Source organism: Pundamilia nyererei, unplaced genomic scaffold (genome assembly GCF_000239375.1).
Source record: "Pundamilia nyererei isolate P.nyererei 1_Seehausen unplaced genomic scaffold, PunNye1.0 scaffold00063, whole genome shotgun sequence".
Classification (NCBI taxonomy): Eukaryota; Metazoa; Chordata; class Actinopteri; order Cichliformes; family Cichlidae; genus Pundamilia; species Pundamilia nyererei.
The window spans coordinates 2,298,860-2,317,668 of record NW_005187464.1 but is presented as its reverse complement, the minus strand read 5'-3'; the positions used below and the strand labels follow the sequence as shown (position 1 = coordinate 2,317,668).

General features: G+C 40.1%; 1 protein-coding gene across 1 annotated transcript in view; it reads right to left on the bottom strand.

The window, feature by feature from the left end:
* Positions 1–4,543: 4,543 nt before the first annotated feature.
* The window catches only part of fgf10a (fibroblast growth factor 10a), a gene marked incomplete at its 5' end in the record, with an annotated part of 16,833 nt that continues 2,567 nt past the window's right edge, over positions 4,544–18,809 (bottom strand). Inside the window, 2 exons of the mRNA XM_005735363.1 lie at positions 4,544–5,391; positions 7,581–7,684. Of these exons, the coding sequence (XP_005735420.1) occupies positions 5,191–5,391; positions 7,581–7,684 (305 nt within the window). The remainder of the gene's footprint in view (positions 5,392–7,580; positions 7,685–18,809) is intronic.

The window sequence follows — 18,809 nt, the reverse complement described above, 5'->3', positions numbered from 1 at the left end:
GGCAAGAGCGCATTAAGTCATGTTAGAGTTGCAATAAAAATACATCAAGCTCTCTTCCAAGAGGTCTACACATGTTATATATGCGGACTCGATTCCAGGTTCTCTGAATGAAGAAGTGTACAAATTTGTGTCAGATATCCAAGTTCCAGTCCAGGTTTCCTTGTTCAAATATGGACTTAAATGAGATGTTTTACATCTCTGAAGCTGTCCCACCAAATAATAAAGACATCTTGGCCTGGGAATGCCAGCCCTTGAACTTTATGAGGGAGGGCGAAAGGGGGAAAAGAGGAGGGGTATCGGTGTCTTGAACACATTTCAAAGTAATTGTACTTGATATGTCGTTTAGAGAACACCCAAGTAATCATATAAACAAAAGACTAGATGCCCTGGGAGGATGAAAGGAAATCTGAATCTCCCACTGATGTATCATACTTACTCATTTTTTGACATGAGTGTGAGACGGCGAGGGATTCCTGAGCACAATAAGAGGATCGGGGACCTTTTTAGTAATAAACACAGTGGGATGGACGGACTCCGGTGGATTCCTTCATACTCACAAATTAACTTACACACACACACACAAAAACAGATGGCAGAGGGCTGAAAGTGATGGATGCAATGTACAAATTAGAACTGCTGCAGGCCCGGGGACAAGGAGACTGCATGTGTGCATGTGTGTGTGTTTGTTCTATGTTTGATCCTGCACCTCAGCCTTACCGAGGCATGACTTACGTTTAAAAAACTTTCCAAAAAATAAAAAGATGAATTTGAGGGAAAATCGCAGGACCCAGACAGCAACAACACGAGAGAACAAGTTAAAGAAAAAGTGAGGGAAAGCAAAAGAAGAATAAAGAAAACATGAGATCATAGTTAATTAGAATCAGGTGATAAACAATGGAGTGATATTTACGTTATACCATATGCCCCGCTACATGTGTCTTTCTGTCTCGAGGGATACAGTAACAGGTTTCAGACACGTAAGGTCAAGAGGAGGCTTTTCCCAGCTGCTAGACCACACTGATGCACACACACGCCCCTGCTCAGCCGCCCAAGTGTGTCGTCCATTTCTAAAGCCTGTTTTGTCTTTGTTGTTATTACATAAAAGACAGTGTTTATCCTCCAGGAAGCCATGTTTGCCATATGTACTTGTAAGGCAGAAGATTTTGCAGCGAGAAACGAAAACCCCTGAGCCAATCAGGCAGGTTGTCTCCTGGGCTTCACTTCAAAATCCTAATCTCTTACAGATTCCCGATTCACGCCTTGGATTTAAAAGCCCTCCAGTGGCTTACTCTTGTTTGTTACAAACCCTCATTATTTTGGCAGACTCCAGTCAAGTATTGTCTCACTTAGTCATGAAATGCTGCGCTTCTTGATCTCTGAAATATTGACTTCAAAAAGCATCTCATGATGGATTCGTCAGCTGTGAAGCTTTCGACATCAAACTGTTTAATCACTGAAAGCTCCAGCCATGTAAAGTCCACAGAGCACCATGTTTATCTTACTATGATACACCAAAACTCTCTGCCCAGAAACTCCTCCTACACTCACACAGGAAGCTCAGAAACCAACCCTGGCATAAACACTTTATTGCCAAAAGTACTCAATCACCCATCCAAATGATTGAATTCAGGTGTACCAATCACTTCCACAGAACAGGTGTATAAAATAAAGCACCTGGGCATGCTGACTGCTTCTACAGACATTTGTGAAAGACTGGGCCGCTCTAAGGAGCTCGGTGAATTCCAGTGTGACACCTGTGCAACAAGTCCTGTCATAAAGTTTCCTCACTACTAAATATTCCACAGTCAACTGTAAGTGGTGTTGTAACAAAGAGTAAGCAGTTGGGAACAACAGCAACTCAGTCACAAAGCAGGGTCAGCACATAGCATGCAGAGGTCACACATCTCTGCAGAGTCAATCTCTAAAGACCTCCAAACTTCATGTGGCCTTCAGATTATCTTAAGAACAGTGCATAGAGAGCTTCATGGAATGGGTTATCATGGCAGAGGTGCTGCATCCAAGCCTAACATCACTAATCGTAATGGAAAGCATTGGATGTAGTGGTGTAAAGCACACCTCCACTGGAGTCTAGCGTGGTGGAGATGTGTTCTCTGGTGTGACAAATCACTTTTCTCTGTCAGGCAATCTGATGGAGGAGTCTGCGTTTGGCCATTGCCAGCAAAACAGTACTTGTCTGACTGCATTGTGCCAAGTGTCAAGTTTGGTGGAGGGGGGATTATGGTGGGGGGTTGGTTTTCAGGAGTTGGACTCGCCCCCTTAGATCCAGTAAAATGAATTCTTAATGCTTTTACATATCAAGATATTTTGGACATAAAAACATGCATGGGCAAGTTTGGTGCGGAAGGACTTGACTGGCCTGCACAGAGTCCTGAGCTCAACCTGATAGAACTACTTTGGGATGAATTAGAGCAGAGACTACGAGCCAGGCGTTCTCGTCCAAAATAGCTTTTGGAAGAATCAAAAGATCCCTTAAATGCACTCCTGAACCTTTTGGAACAGCCCGTTCTCACTCCCGAGGCGTAACATGTTGACGTTTTGTCACGTCCCGCGGCGTTCCTGAGGAACGCGAAAGGAGACCTTCGGCGTTCTTATGGTACGCGGCGGGTTATGGCTGGAATCCAGTGCAATGACGCTCCTGCGGTAATAGACATTCCAGCCCTGTATTCCAGCCCTAAACCTAACCTTATTCCTGATCTTAACCAGGACTATAATGATGTTAAATAGCGTGTTTCTAAGCAATTTGAAGAAAAAGAGCGAACATGTGTAGATTCAGTCCAGACGGTTCTCATATTTCCTCTTTTTTCTGAGGTCGTCATTTAGGAACGTGGTGGGTAGCCGAAAACGTAATATGTTGACGATTTGTCGCCTAGCGTAAAATGTTACGCTTTGGGAGTGAGAACGTTGTTTGGAAAGAATAGTTGAAATTATGCAATGTTCACATGTGTGAATAAAGACTTTCGCAAAATAACGTAGGTACTGAACACCTGAAAGCCATTATGTTGCCTGGTAATCACCTTGCAACCGCTGAAAATCCCAAGATTTTAGGATTTATGCACCTCAGAAAACATTATAGCATCTATTTAAATTACACAATAATATCTCATTTATATAAAAACTGTTGAATATTAAGATATCTGTGATATGACACCACCATGTGACTGACTGATTAAAATCCAATTATATAGTAGCTAGTATATGAGAAGCTTACTGTCTGATAAATAGCTGTGGAAATGAAAGTGGGATTTGTAGTTAATTAATTCAGCCTACAAAATCACCCTTTTTCCCTAGCATATCATTATATAAACATTTTTTTAGGTACATGTTTTTAAAATATGCAGGTAGCCCATAAGGCACGTATGGAAACATAATATAATTAAAAAGTTATTACATCTTCTTGTGTTATATGGGTATAAAATTAATAGAACGATATCAAGCATACCAATTATTTTTTATTAATGAGAGTGGACAGTGAATGGTTTAATAATCCCTTAATTATATATAGAAGTAATTTGATTTTGCTGTATAGAAATATGCAAACAACAGCTACCCAATCTAGTTTTTGGAATTTTCTCAGTGTTATGAAGTATATCAGTTATCCAATAGCATGGGCAGGCCAAATAATACTCTAGCATGGTCATGCACTGGTTTATAAAATGCATAATTTATTTGAACTCACTGACTTTCATCTATAAAATTTGTTTTAGTCTTGCAAAAGTACATAAAAGTCTCTGTCTGCAAACACAATCATGGGTTCAGCAAACATATTAGGCCCCAGAAGTGTCTTAATTGCATCAGCCATTATCATGTCTAAGAAACCTCCCACCAATGGGCTAAAATCACCTACTTGTACCCGTTATACACCTAGAACATTGTATCATTTTATTTTGATAACTATACAATTGAATTTTTATTCCCACAACTTCAATTTTACGTTCTTATCTGTATCACAAACTGTATTGTGACGTCATCCTGTTGCCTATCAGCCACTTATTAACTCACTAAAATGACCTAATTGTAATGTTTATGTGCCTAGAATATCTTATAAAAGCATTGTACCATGTGTTTTTACAGCAATAACAATTTATAGAAACAAAACTTGATTATGATTTATGACTCCGTCATGTTGCCTGGCAAAAATCCAACTAAAGACATTTATGTGTTATTTATTGTGTTATATTAGAGCTGAACCTGAGCTTTGCCGACCTAAAAACTTATTATTTACTATTCAAACAGTGCCACTTAAACTTAAACACTCAAAGTGATTAATTGTATAGGCTTGCTAACAACATGAACAGACCAAATGATATTGTAGCTTTCATGGTTAGTAATAATGAGCTAATATATATGTTACAGCAATGGGCTGCATCAGTCAAAATTCAATCATATCCTTTACGTTTGCATTTATTTTTATGTTTTGTTGTGTATTTTGCAAAAGAACAAACAATAATCACACGCTGAAAATAAAAATAACCAAAGTCAGTCAGACAGGTTAAAGACAAATATATTCTTTGTATTTATTCAGGTTTAAATGTATAGTATTCAAAGAGAAGCATACATGGTAAAAAAAAAAAAAAAAGACTTTCTTTTTTGTATTTTTGTAGGGTTTTTTTGTTAAATATTACACAAAATAAATAAATTCAAAGAAGAAACATGATAGTTTTAGACTTGCTGCTGTGTTGGTACTTGACTAAACACAACACAACCTTTTTTTCATTTTCCTCCACCCATCTCATCTTTTCTTCTTCTTCTATCAGTCAGCTTTCTGCTAATACTTCCTCTGCCTTCCCCTGTTTTCCTCCATGTTTTCTCTTTTGCCATTTCTTCCCCAGTCACTGACTTCACACGTACACAAATCTAAAAATGTGAGTTACCGTTTCACATTTTGGCACAGAAGTCATTTCTTTTCATAATTTTACCGTGCCAGTGTACTTTATAACTTAAAACAGAAAATAATATGTACATTGTATAGCGATATATCTTATTTCTTTCTTTAAAAATAGAAATGTCTTTATCCAACTGTGATAAAATGTCTGTTTGTTTCCTTTCTTTTCCTCCTCAGTGCATCATACTGTTCAGACTTGAATCTGTCCAATGAAGCCATCACTTCAACTCCAAAAAACGTCCAATAGCCTTTAATCTGCAGAGCTCTCCCTTTGCTGATTTGTCCAGTCATCGCTGTTCTGACAAAATAGGCAGGAAGTGAGTGGCTGGGTTTTTCCTTCGTGTCTTCCTTCCTTTCATTGGCTTTCCCTTGGGGTTCAGTGCAACAAACATGCGCTTGTCCTTGTTGAGCCACTGAGCTGAAGCGTAGGTGTTATACTTGTTTTCCTCGATGCGTTCAATTAGACGGCAGTCTGGGCCGTACTCTCTCTGTGGAGGAGAAGCAAAGAGTTTAAAAGAGCTGAAGAAAAAGATAATAATTTATATTTAAAGTAAATTAGTACAGGTTGCCTTTTTAAGATTTTCTCCATTGATGAAAACCACCTCTAGCAGGTAGCCAGTGGCTTGAAACTTCCCACTGTACCACATGTGTAAGTTCTCAGTCATGGTTAGTTTTTACTCAAAAATAGTAACTGTTTTTTTGTTACCTGGAGATAGTTCTTGTGACAACATCCAATAACAAATGGTCAGCCATTGCTTAAGAACAATCCCCAGCGTAATTTTAAAAAGTCAGACGTAAAACTTGAATAGTTGTCAGTGTTGTTTGTGTGTCAGTAGTTTGGATGGCTGTGTGGTGGTGGGATGAGGGCAGAGAAGTTATTGTGACTTCTCGATGGTTCGGGCTTAGTGCCGAGCAAAGAGCATTGTGACACAAAGTTTGTGGCTTACATTACCGCAATGGCCACCCACTGGTAAATGAAGAGAAAATGATCTGAGAGCTGCATTTGTCAGTTTACTGGAAGCTGCCCTTGTGCTTAAGGCTAACAGCGCTTAAACAGCCAGTTAAATGGATGCAATTGATATTCGCAAGCAAAAATGTACTTGCTACACACACACACACAAACACACTCTAATAGCCAATATCTCTCCTTCACGCGCTCTCTCTCTCTCCACCACAGCTGTTCAAAATGGTTCCAGAAGAAAAGCTGAGTGTTCCCAGAGCAAAATGAAAATATTTTACGAACGCTATGCAGCTTTTTAAACTACGCTGGTACAAGGTACAATTAAATATCGCGTGAGTGCATGATTAGGAATATAAGCCTGTTCATGGTCAAATGGTTAAAAAACGTAAGTAGTAAATCGGTAAGCTTTAAGATGAGGACATGTTCAAAGGCTAAGGTTAGAGTTAGGCAAGTAGCAGCTATAGTTAAGGATCGATTGAGTTTCAAAATAATGGTGTTAATAGGCAAAAGAATCGTTGTAGTAAGTACAGAAATGAACTTAAAAGTAGTAAAAGTTAAAGGTGATCATAACCTGCGGTGTCACCTATGTGCTTTAATCTGCCAATACAATGAAACAATGAATTCAATTGATTAGCACCAGATAAAGAAGTCACTGTGTAAAACCATCAAGTGTAATCGAATGCCGGCCCTTCGCCGCTCCGCTACTAGGGCTTGTGTTGTGCTGTGGAGAAGACGTCATGGGAATTCAGTTGGAGGCCATGCAACAAAATGCCTCTTTTTATTTTCTGTCTTTTCTACCGTGTGTCATTTCATCTGTTGTGTGGCTCCTCAGAGACATGCTGAAAATCAGGTCTTTCAAAGTAGGGAAAAGAGGGGGGTGGGGGAGGCAGAATCGAATGAAGGAAAGAAGGGTGAGTGAGAGAGGACAGATAAAACGAGGGCTGCTCTACCCAGAGAGACTGAAGCAGAACAGAGAAACTGAAGGATTGTGTTTCCTGTTTCTGAATGGAGTGGAGAGGAGAGGTAGGCAGGAGAGGTAGAACTGTGGTTCCTATTTCTGGAACAGTGAGTCGTACAGCCTTGTCCATTGTTTTATAAAGAATTCAAGAAACTTCAAAGCCACAGAACCACCACTTTAGAGGGAAAACGTCCTTTTACCAATTTTTTTTTCACTATCATCATCAGTCAAATTTAGCAATCGCAAAAGTGCAGAAGTGCGTTTGCAAAGAGTGGAGAAGATTTTGAACTAACAAGCCGCAAATCTCTTAAAGTGGACCTTATTTTCTGTCATAGACTAAGGGTGACCAAAAATTTCAATTAATAAATTTGATGTTTGTGCAAGTAATCTGTTCAACAAGTTTATTATTTAAGCTCTCAAGCTTAAATAGGTTAAAGTGATTGAGTTCTTGAGAAACTGTGGTTAAGAATTTAATCCAAACCAAGATATTAGCTTCATTATTCAAAGAAGAATACGGAGCTTCTCTGAAAAGAGAGGCACCCACTGGACTACAGAGCTGCATAGGACTCTTTGTACAATACTCAGTTTCAGAGGGTATATTAAAAGGGTCTTCTCACCCATCTCCACCCACCTGCTGTTTAAACCCTATGTTTGTTAGGAACAATCAATCAAGAATAAAGCTATCCTCTTAGACTTAGAGAATAATGCATATTAAATAAAAATGACAGGTCAGAGAGTTAAACAGCGCTAAAACTTACCGCTCCATACAGAACGCCATTCTTCTTGATTGCCAGGTAGTGGTTACTTTTGAGGCCCTTGATGGCCACCACACCCACATCCACTGATTTGATCTCCAAAACACCTGGTGGAGCAGGGACAGGGAGACAAATAGGGAGTCAACTTTTGTGTGGGTCATTTACTCAGATAGAGTTACATTCTTACAACCACATATTTTTCTATTTATAGTCTGGAACAGGACCCTGAACAGGTTCCAGTTTCCTTTGATGATTTATTTACTTTTCATTCTGTCTGTCTCTAAAAGTAAAAGTTTTTCATTACATTACATTTACATGCATATGTATGTCTGACAACTTAAATGACTTTAATGATAAAGTAATTACTTTGGAATATAGCTCAAAGTTTCCCGTCACTCTTCATGCAAGTGTTAATGTTGTAATGGAGAGACTGCATCAAAAAGCAGAAAAATAGGTGTTTGACACGATTACTATCACTTTAAAGTGTGGGGAGATGCATTTTTATCTGCATGCCTCTTAATGCTGCTATAACATATCTATATTTTTGTTAATTTCAGGGTCTCCTGCACTCTTTTTTTTTTATTTCATATTTTCCCACAAGTGAACCCCAGTCTTGTCCCCCTCCCTTTCTTTTTCCTTCACTGTGTGACAGTCAGCCCGGCCTCTTACCCCTGGTTAGCTTGTGGGCTGTATGCTCTGGGACCAAGGTGTTAGCCAGGAAAAAACATTTCTGCGCTCTATGTTTGTTTTTCTGACCAGAGGAGCACAGGCAGGCTGGACGGAGCAAGGCTTTCTGCCTGCCAGACTGGCAAGAGGTCAACGCGTTTGTATCAGTTTTCAAGCCTGAACCAATTACTGATTTAAGCTGTGGTTACCAGCCCTTCCTTCTCTCATCCTAAAGCCAGTTACAGCGGGCCATAAAGTAATCAGGAGATGAGGTGATTAGCTGAGGGGGGTAGTAGGAAGTGGAGGCTGGTTGCAGGAATGCTTTAGACAGAAAAGAGACTTGGATATTCACCTGATCTTTAGTAATTTAGTAAATGAACAAAAAATTAAAATGCAAATTTTCACGTGTCCCCAAAATCTGGTTGTGAGACACTTAAAAAATATTCAGTGTATCTCAACTGCCTCGAACAGTAGCTGCCTTTTTACCAGACGACCCTTCACTGCCCTTAACCCTCTTCTCTTGTACTCAGACGGAGATTTGCAACTTCCTGCAGGCTTTTGAGTTTTATGAAGGTCAGGCCTGAGGAGATTTATGGGGATATGTGAGCCTCCAGCTCAGAATGATACAAAATCTATATAAAGAATATGTCTTTCACTGACTACGCTGCGTCGCCTAGTTTGTCTTTGTTGTCACTGGACAAGGATTTGGAGAATGTTTGTGATTTTTTTTAATGACTTGTGGCCTCGTGTTAAATGTTGTGGCTGATGCATTTATCCCTCATGTGGTCGATTTCAAGAACTTTGAGAAGAGTTTCGCAGCTCCACGGTGCGTCATGCAGGCTTGCTGTGTGAAGTCCATTACTCACACAGGCATGTGCTGCAACACAGCGCTGATCTATCAGGTTCAAAATGTTCCAGCTGACATTTCTGAGCTGTGATCCATTAAAAAAAAAAGGGATCTGTCTGTGCTGCGCTACAGGCTGGTCCACCTGTTCAAACCTTCCTCCTTCCATTTGATGTGGTTTGTCTAAACCAAAAGCACAGGGCTCTTTTATGGCCCCTGCGCCAGTTACCAGAAGCAGCCCGCCTGCCTGTGAGTGAAAAAGCCTGGCTGCAACAAAAGGCTTAAATTGCAGCAACAACAGTTGGCAGTAATGCAGGGAGATGGAGAAAAACAGGACCTGAGCTTGTGTCAGGCTAACGTTAACCTGCTGCCCTTAAAGCTGCATTTTATTATTTTACTCTCTCACTCAACACCTTGTCTTTTTTGGTGTCTTGTTAATGTGTAATTTTTATTTTTTCTGCTTCCCCCCCCCCTCTCTGCTGTTTCCCTCCCTGTGTCCCTTGGATTTCAGCCCAACATCTTTATGAATTATGTTTTAAGTGCAAAGGGGGAGTTTTATGATCTGGCACTGAAAGCAAAAAAAGAAGGGAAAAAAAGCACAAAGTTTACTTAATTTAAAAGGCATGGTCATTTGCTGCTATCAACATTATTTAAAGAACTACCAAAGGCAAACACGTGTGTGTAACAGGGCAACATTTCAACTTTCATAAGAGCGAGCCAAAATGGTCTCTGCTTGTCAAGCTGTAACTGACAGAGCTGGAAGTTCAAATAAACACAGCCCAGCCGTCTAACAAGGAAGAAACTGTTCATTAACGACTCCATAATGACCTTAACGATATTTAATTATCAGATTTTTATTTTTTTTAAAGCCAAATCTGAGCTCACGAGAGCAGGTTTCGTGCATTTTAGGACTTAATGATTGCTATTCATAGTAGCGGTTTGGATCGTAACTGATTGAGATTTTTGGTGTAATCGATTGTTATACTTGTTGTTACAATGATCTACGCAGTCTCTCTGACTTACAGGCAAGAGAATTTCTCAACCAGATTTCTATTTAAATTTGGCACCAATTTCAACCGGATTTACAAAGCAAAAGAAAAACCCTAGTGGACCGACTATAAATCAGCCACCAACCGACTGATGATAAAGGTGCTATGACATAAGTGGAACAGGAACGAGCAAAGAATTAATTCAAAGCTTAATTTAGCTTTTGCATTATTTCACATACAGGTCAGCAGTCACACCGAGCTTGTCTGTTTGCCAGTTAAGCGAAAACTGTAATAATGTACTGACGTCACAGGATAAAGTCACTGGATGTATGACGGTGTTTACTTTTTAAGGCAAAATACTTTTGAAATCAAACAATTTAAAAACAACTTCTTTGCAGAGAGACCTATGAAACCTGAACTCTGCTAAATACTTAGTACTTATATGTTAATACTTACTTACTGACTAAGCAGCACAACAGGACTCACTCTTGCATTACAAAGTCAACATTCCAGTGAGCAGTGTAACCAAGTGCAATAAAACTCAGCTGTTTTATTTTATAATTGTACTGAATTATATCATAGTCATGTGTGTTAATTATGCAGGAACCACCAGGACTGCTACAAATTTCATTGTAATTTGTTCAACAGATGTGAAAATAAATGTACTCTAATGTAAAGATTAAGCGTCAGCCTGGGATGTACACTCTTCTATGATCATTCTAGCTCATGCAAATCAGCACAGTCACACAAATATTAAAAAGACACACTCTCACACAGGAGCGCGCACATTCGCAGACCTCACACCGACCCCTGTTAGGCCCCTTTCTGGAAACGTGGTCAGTTAGACTCCAGCTGATCCCAAAGGTTAGAGGAGGTTGTGAAAATGTTTCCACTGTTTATCCAGGGGCTTTTTGAAGATTATACTGCAGTTGTTCACATTGTGACCTCGACACGGTGACCAGCTGTGAGCGGGTCTACTGCGTGTCTACAGCTCGGAGAGGTCTTGCTCCTCGTTGTGAAATATCATCACTTGCGGAGCAGTTTGTGTCGTGAACTCCACTCCGCGAGCAGAGTGAAAACGGTTTTTGTTCTTTTATTCTGCGTCCAGTGCTCTGCTATGAACCTCTGACTTCACTATTTTTATTTCAGCAGTGACTGATTTCTCTCACCCTTTTTGAGATAAATGTGACATCCAAGAAACAAAATTCTCATGAAGACAAAAAGGACCCTATTATGTATTTCTCTTAAAAAAAATTTAATAGGAACCTTTCATGCGTTGAGGTCTAAACAGTAAGATCATTTTTCTCTTTGAAACAAGCAGCATAGTGACTGACGACATTTCATATTCACAGTGACATGAGAGTTTATATCCAGGCAACCACCAAAGACTCCAAAGCAAAGAAAATCCAGTGGGAACACATGCAAAGGAATAGAAGAATTCAACAAGGGGGGAAATGGACCACCAAATCAGATACGAATTGCTCTATCTGGTCACATAAATAGAGAAAATGTCTTTTTAATTTGTCTCGGCCTTTGAGGCCACAGTTTTATCAGGATTAAACAATTTTGTTAGCGTTATTTATTTCTCGGAGTTTGAGCGGACTATTTCCGTTTCTTTATGAAGTCCAAAAGAGAACAAACATCTCTCGGTTGTGCAGATTGCTTGGTGAGAGCTTGTGGAGATGTTGGGCTTGAACAGAAACTGCTGCATGCTGTGTATTTTGGGGAGCACTGAGGTATTTGTTTAGACTGATGTGGCTGACAGCAGTATCTTCTTGTGCTAAGTGGCCACATCAAAGCACGCCTAGCTGATGGATTACATGAAAGAGGGAACAGAGGGCTGTTTCTGATTTCCAATATGGCCAGAATTTTTCTACAAATACAAGTTTTTTTTGTAAATTGATTTCTTTTCATATTGTGTTCTGCACATATTTGATTTGCTGTGTAAAAATCATGTTAAATAAATTATGTTTGGCCTTTGTGAATTACATTTAATGTGTTTTTTCTCAGTTCATTTCATTTTCTTTTTAGCCCGCACTCACCATATCAGCTTACTCTTTCCCGGGCAATGGTTTTATATCCTTTCCTGACTGATGCACTCACATCAAAATTTACAGAAATGAGCAAAACTGCACGCTGTTAAACCTTCATCTGAAGTCATTGGCCTTGGGGTGATCGCGTGGGAGAAAAAAAATTAGAAAGCCAACAGTCTAGGCGAGAGATAACATGAAATTTGCAATCACTTGCAATCACTCACGCTTAAGAGCAGTCAGGAGGAATTTGCAGTGGTGTTAACCGGGATTTGATTGAGTGGAGAAACACCTGAGAAATTGTGATTCCTTAAACGCGGTTTACTTTGTAACATGATAGAGCGCGCGTGCTGCCAGCTTCTGTCAAAAACCATTCACAAGCCTGACACAGCAGGAGTCGTGTTTTCAGGCAGAGTGCTGTGATGGTCGTCTGCATTTCACACATTTTTCATTTACAGTTCAGCTGTCAGTGCGGTGTTGCCCAACTGTTGTGGCTAGAGTTGTTGCTGAGGGACTCTTAGCTTTTAGAGATCTTCTTATATTACACCACAAGTATTACCCACAATATCATTCAGCTCGTCACATCCTCTCTCTGCTTTGCTCTGTGTTGTGTTTGTTTGCACATGTATTAATTTTGTACGCATTCAACACGCACACACTTAACACACACAGAGTAATGAGCCGGCATTCCTGACGGCTCAGTTCAAACAGCCAGACTGTCCAGATGCCTCTCTGGTCTCAACTCACAGCACTACCTTTGATGACTCCATTAAGAGGCTCAATTTTATGCAGTGTGTGTGTGCAGCAGGGTTAGGGGTGAGGTGTGCGTGCATGTGTGTTTGGTTGGGGGCTTCTCCTAAAGCACGTGGTGTCTATATGGCAGCAGCCCTGGATGTTATCTGTCACAGATGCTATTCTCCATCTCCCACTGCTTTACTGGCCATGAATTCAGCCTGTTCACAGGCACCAAAATGACACTTTGTGCATTCGGCTTCATCTGGACATTTTACAGCAGCGCTGCAGGTAGAAAGAGTCTTGTAAAAAATACACTATAAGGCAGTTGTGGCATTTTACAATTTCTCAAAGAAGTTTTCAGAGGAAAGGAAACAAAATTTGCTTCACATCTTCAAATCTAAAACCCGATGATGTTCAAGGAGATACTGCATGACAAACAAAAGCCCCAAATCCTCATCTAACCCAAAACCTGGCACTAATTAACTCATTTTTTTCTGTCAGTTAATCACTCACATGTCTAACAGTTTTACCTCTGTTCTGCTACAAGAGGTCGCATGTAATGGCTCAATCATACAAAATAGGACAATAAGCTCCTTAAAGCTTTGAAAAATTTAATTGTCTTGTGATTCCACTGAATTTGTTTACATTCAGTCACCAATTCCAGTTTGTTGCTGTAATCATTTTCATTTGCAAGGCGATTGCATTGGTTTCCTGATAGGAAGCAACCTCTGTCTAAACAGTGGCGATCCAACTCAGAGTGATTGCAAAGACTGGCAGGGTTGCAAGTAATTGCCACGTCGCAACAAGTTTGAGTCATTCTGCAACAATGAACACAACTCCTCTGTTACGTGTCTTTGTGCAGGAGGGGACTCGAGTCAACTGGTTGGCATCTGGTTGTATTCTGGTTATATTCCTATATAAATACGAGATTGCTGAGCACCTGTGTCATTTTACAGTTAAATCCTTGTCCTGCAGCAACTGCATACGTCACTATTTGTGGCGGGATTTCAGAATTTATGTTTCAGATACATGAGGTTCTAACTGGACTCTGAATGAAAGAAGTTAATCTGAATTTCTGTGTATGGAGACGACAGCAGATTGGAAACAAACAGTAACAGATTGGCAGCAATTTTTGATTTTGATTTCATAACAGTTCAACAGTACCACACATGGCATAGTAGAATTGTCAACTTGACTTAATTGATATAATTGCAAACTGATGGCAGGCTGATTCAGACGGACTTATGTTCCAAAGGTGCTTTGAAGACCCTGAATAATTGTGTTCATGCCACGGTCTCCAACCACTGTTTTTACTAATATGACTGTTTGTGACTGAATTGATTCTGAATTATCTTATAAAAAGAAATAATAATTTTCCTGCAGTTTTTGGCCATTTGTACAATTTTATGATGTTAAGCTCTCAGCATGAGTTTGTTGCTCTTACTTTTCTCCATAAATGGCATTAGCAACTTTTCCATTGTTGTGATTTGTTATTTAAACAACAATAAACTGTTTGCTGCTACAGCATCACTGAGATGACTTCTCAGATGCTGTCAGTTCTTCCATGTTAATAATATGAAACTCTGCATGCTGGTAAAACTTAATGACCCATGGATACTTCCAAAACTTCTACCTAATCATTAAATAAGTCCGCCTGCATCGCAGACTATCATTAGTTCAGCGTTTTTGTAAACCTTTTGTCAAATGCATGAAAGTAAATAATTCACCCCGAAGCTTTTTATAGAAGTACAGAAGTATGAAAGGTTATCAGAGAATCTCCTCCTGCTTTTCTCCCTCCCAGTCTCAAGTATATGTCAGAGTATTGTTCAGCAATCGTTCACAAAATATACACAATGAAAAAGGTTTTGCGGATAGTAATGGACTCTCGATGTTTGGCCCTCTCTTCACTGAGCTGGAGTGCTCCAAAGGAGCGGAAGATCTTACAAAAACATAATTTGTTGCTGAAAGACTTTTGTTTAAGGTGGTGCCCAACTGGGTTTGCGGCGGGACTGCCTCGGTCTGCCTTCGGAAATCTGGCTCTTCCATCTTGTTGTAGCTGACACATTAATCGACAGGGGAGCAAATTTATGGGAAGATATCAAGTGGTGATGACAGGAAGTGTGTAAATAGTGATGGAAGACAGATCCTGTCATTGTCCTCAGCGACTTTTTGCAAAAAAAAAAAAAAAAAAAGTTAAACAAAGACAGCACTGAAGTAAAAGGGCCATCTTAACGAGAAAATTATAATAAAAGTGGAGGTGTTACTGTCAGTATGCATGCGTTTCTATTCCTGAGGCATCCAAACATCAGTGAATGCGTTAAAGGACACTTGTAGGCTTATCCCTGTGTATGAGAGACCCCTGAAGAGTTTGCACGAAAGACTCAAACATTTAACTCTTAAATTACGACAGGTTTTAAATTCTCTAAATCAGTGGGTCTCAAAAGAGGGACCTGGAGCTCCCGGGGCGGGGGGCGTATTCTGCACCAAGGAGTCTAAATATTTTACTATAAGCTATAAAAAATGTGCTGATTTGGGACATGTATCCTATTAAAGACATTACCGTTACCCACATTGTCTCTGAGCAAACACAAACTCTGATATGACTGTGTCACATAAAACTGCTCTGAAAGGAACCCTTTGCTGTTGCTGTGGTGTGGCTTGGATTATTAGCCAGCTAGCTGGCAAGCTTAAAGAAGTATTAGAGCGAGTTTCCATCATCAAGTGACGATAAAAGGCTAAATGAGCTAAATTGATAAAATATGCAGATGGTTACATTCAGCTTGATTTTTTTTGATGACAGCAACAGAGAACCAAAATGTGTCATGTGTCTCCAGGTGCTTTCACATGATGCCAGGCCGCAAAGCAAGCACTGAGCGCGCAGATTGAAATACTTCTTTCAGTTACTATGAAACAGGTCTGAAGCCTTTAAGGTGAAAGGTTTTAGAATACAAACAGCTCTAATTGCATCTGAGAGTATGAATGGTAGTAAGGATATGCTTAATGAAGATTATCAGGGGGCCTTGGAAATGTCTCGCCCTTGTAAGAGATCCCAAAACGTTTATTTTATGGCCTCGCTTGCTCCGCAGATTAGAGTAAAATGAGTCATAATTCAAAAGTGACATGATTTGATCCAGACTCCCACTGCAACAACATCACAGGGAAGATGTGCAGTATGAAACCAAAATAATTTATCGCAGTTACACACCCACAGGAAGACTCTAACTAATTTCACTGATTACCACGAATGGTTTTTCCATTATTTTTGTGTATAGCCAATCAGGGGCACCCTTAATGGCATCCTGCATGTAAACAACATGAAAGTTGTAGCTGAATTAAAGGTCAGAAAGAGGAAGGTGTGTTTATTGTATGTTTTCAGAGTACAGCCGAATGTAATTGTTGATGTTGGCTCTTAAGAGCACCCGTTTAGTTTTTCCTGAACGAGCTCCTTCAGTGATGTTTGCGTGCCCGTTTTATTTACAGCCGCTAGGGAGAAGAGTCCGTGCAGAGTAACTTTAAATGAAAACCAATGCTGACACTAACCTCTGGTACTTCCAGTACCTCCTCATAACTCTCTTTTATGGGCCACACTGTTACCTTTTCCCATGAGAACCCTAAATACGCTCATCGAGCATCCCATCGAAGGCAGCAACATAGAGGCGACCAAAAGTAGAAGACGGGGACTGATGTCAGGACTTGTTACTTTTGTTTTTGGCTCTCACCTTGCTGAGTCATTCAAGCTTTATGGATGCAAAGTACGGAGATGAAGAAGTGCATGTGGTTTTAAATATGTGCACATTTATTCCACAGCAACAATCTGCAATGTTGCATTTCTAATTGCATTTTTTTCCTTTACAATACACAGTGCAGCCTACAGCGCTTTGATGGAGTTTCAATAGTCTAGTTTTGCTAAAGTGTAGTAAAATATATTTTAACATTTTCCTGTAATTTCTTCTTAAAATTGCCCTAAAATAATTCTAAAAGTTGAAGAGGACTCTGGATCCCAACGGCTAAACAAAGTTACTTTGGCTGAAAGAAGATTTTAGCTTTGGCACCGACTCCACAACATACACAAAAATAATATTTGGATACAAATGCATCATTCCAAATACAATTCTGTCTCTTGCAGACTTGTTAATATAAAATTTGGCTCTTTGAGTTGCAAAAAATCTGGCATTTGCAGAGTACAACCAAAAGTGATACAATACTTGTAGTGCTGACCTTTCCATTAGCAGTGCTTCCTGACTCAGGTCAATAGGTAGAGGTCAAACAAGAGGGGGCAGACCCGTGTAATTATCCAGGACAGGGAAATCCTGGTCTAAATCAGAATGATGTCCAGAGAATTAAGAGTCTAAAATTGTGGTTTGCTTGATTCTCCCATGACAGCTCAGTGATTAATGCATGATAAATGTTTGAAGTGTGTGTGTGGCAGCTTTTACAATGAGAATCAAACCTCCAACTGCTGTCACCTTGGCACCGTTTAGTAGTAACTGAGCTACTCACAAGCGCAAGTCTGCAGTCCAACTGCAAGCGCACGTCCATTTATTACACTGTGTTATTCGTTTGTTTGTAAACAAGATGTGACAGTCTGTGGACAAAATGGAGGGAAGGAAACAAGGACAGTCTTGTTTCTTACAGTCAGCGTGAGGATGGATGCTAATCACATGGCAGCCCCAAAAGATTTCCAAACTGAGACCAGAACCTCTCATTTCAAAAGGCCTTATGAGGTGAGATGGATAGATGGGCGTTTAGAACAAAACACATCAGAACGCACGATTCGCTAAAGCCTGAGTGATGTGCCGGCCTCGGCTCTGACAAGATCATTAGAAAGGTTCCGCTGCGGAGGAGAGCAGCGACCCCGGACCAGCAGCTAAAACTTCTTCGTCACCTCTGACACTGTCTAATGACACTCATTTGCAATCTGACTTCCTGAACATTAGCAGACGATTAGACTACGATAACCACTGCAATTAACCTCCGCGGTAGTTTTTCAATCTAATGCTTTCCTGAAGAACTGTCGCATCGGGTAGTCCCACACCTGAGTTTACACTCTGGAGAAACTTGAGTGCACTGTTTCTGTGCAGTTGTATTATATAAGATGCTGCATATAGAGAAAGTTTGCGACATTATTTCACATAGGCCATATGTTTCTAATAGCCAGAAACCAGCATCAGAGAATTAATCTGTCTAAAAGTCTGTGTTTAGCTTCAAAAGTATACCAGTGTAAATGAGCAATGTTATAATCTGAGGTATAAAAATAAACAAGTGTGTTCAAAACTTGTGCACAAACACACCAGAGCAGTTTTGAGTAGGACCAGTCATACGCTGTCTAGTATGTGAAAAACCACATCCATGATCACCATTAGGGGAACGGAATTGAAATATATTCTGTTTGGTTTAGTTTGAAGGGTACAATTTGTTCTTTGCTTATTTCAGAGTGCATAAAAAATGTCAGTAAGTGGGAGTGTTAGCATAAGCATAAACGCTGCTCTGCTCGCGAGCCTGTACGCAGTCATGCTATATGAGCACAAGCACCTGGACGTGGAGTATAGTTTGATGCTGGGCAGACACACGCATTATTTAATCACCAAACTTTCAGTCTGAAGCATGTCGAACATCTGCACTTACCATCAGGTGGATACAGATTGATGAAATGCTTTTTCTAAATATGCCGCCAAGACAAAATATGGCCTGAAAGGTTTAGCCTTCACGACCGAGTTCCCATATTAAGATTCGCTTTTCTCCCTGGAAGGTTCTTACCTATTTCCTAAAACAATCAAGTGGCAAGAGCTGCTGAAATTGATGGATTGTGCCTCTAATGCCATGACCTGATGCCATTATAGTTAGTGACACGTTGCAGCCTAATGGCTGAGCTCTTTCTGTGCATGTGAGTAAAAAAAGTGTGTGCGTGTGTGTGTGTGTGTGTGTGTGTGTGTGTGTGTGTCTTTTAGAAAGCAGGTGGAAGCAGAGG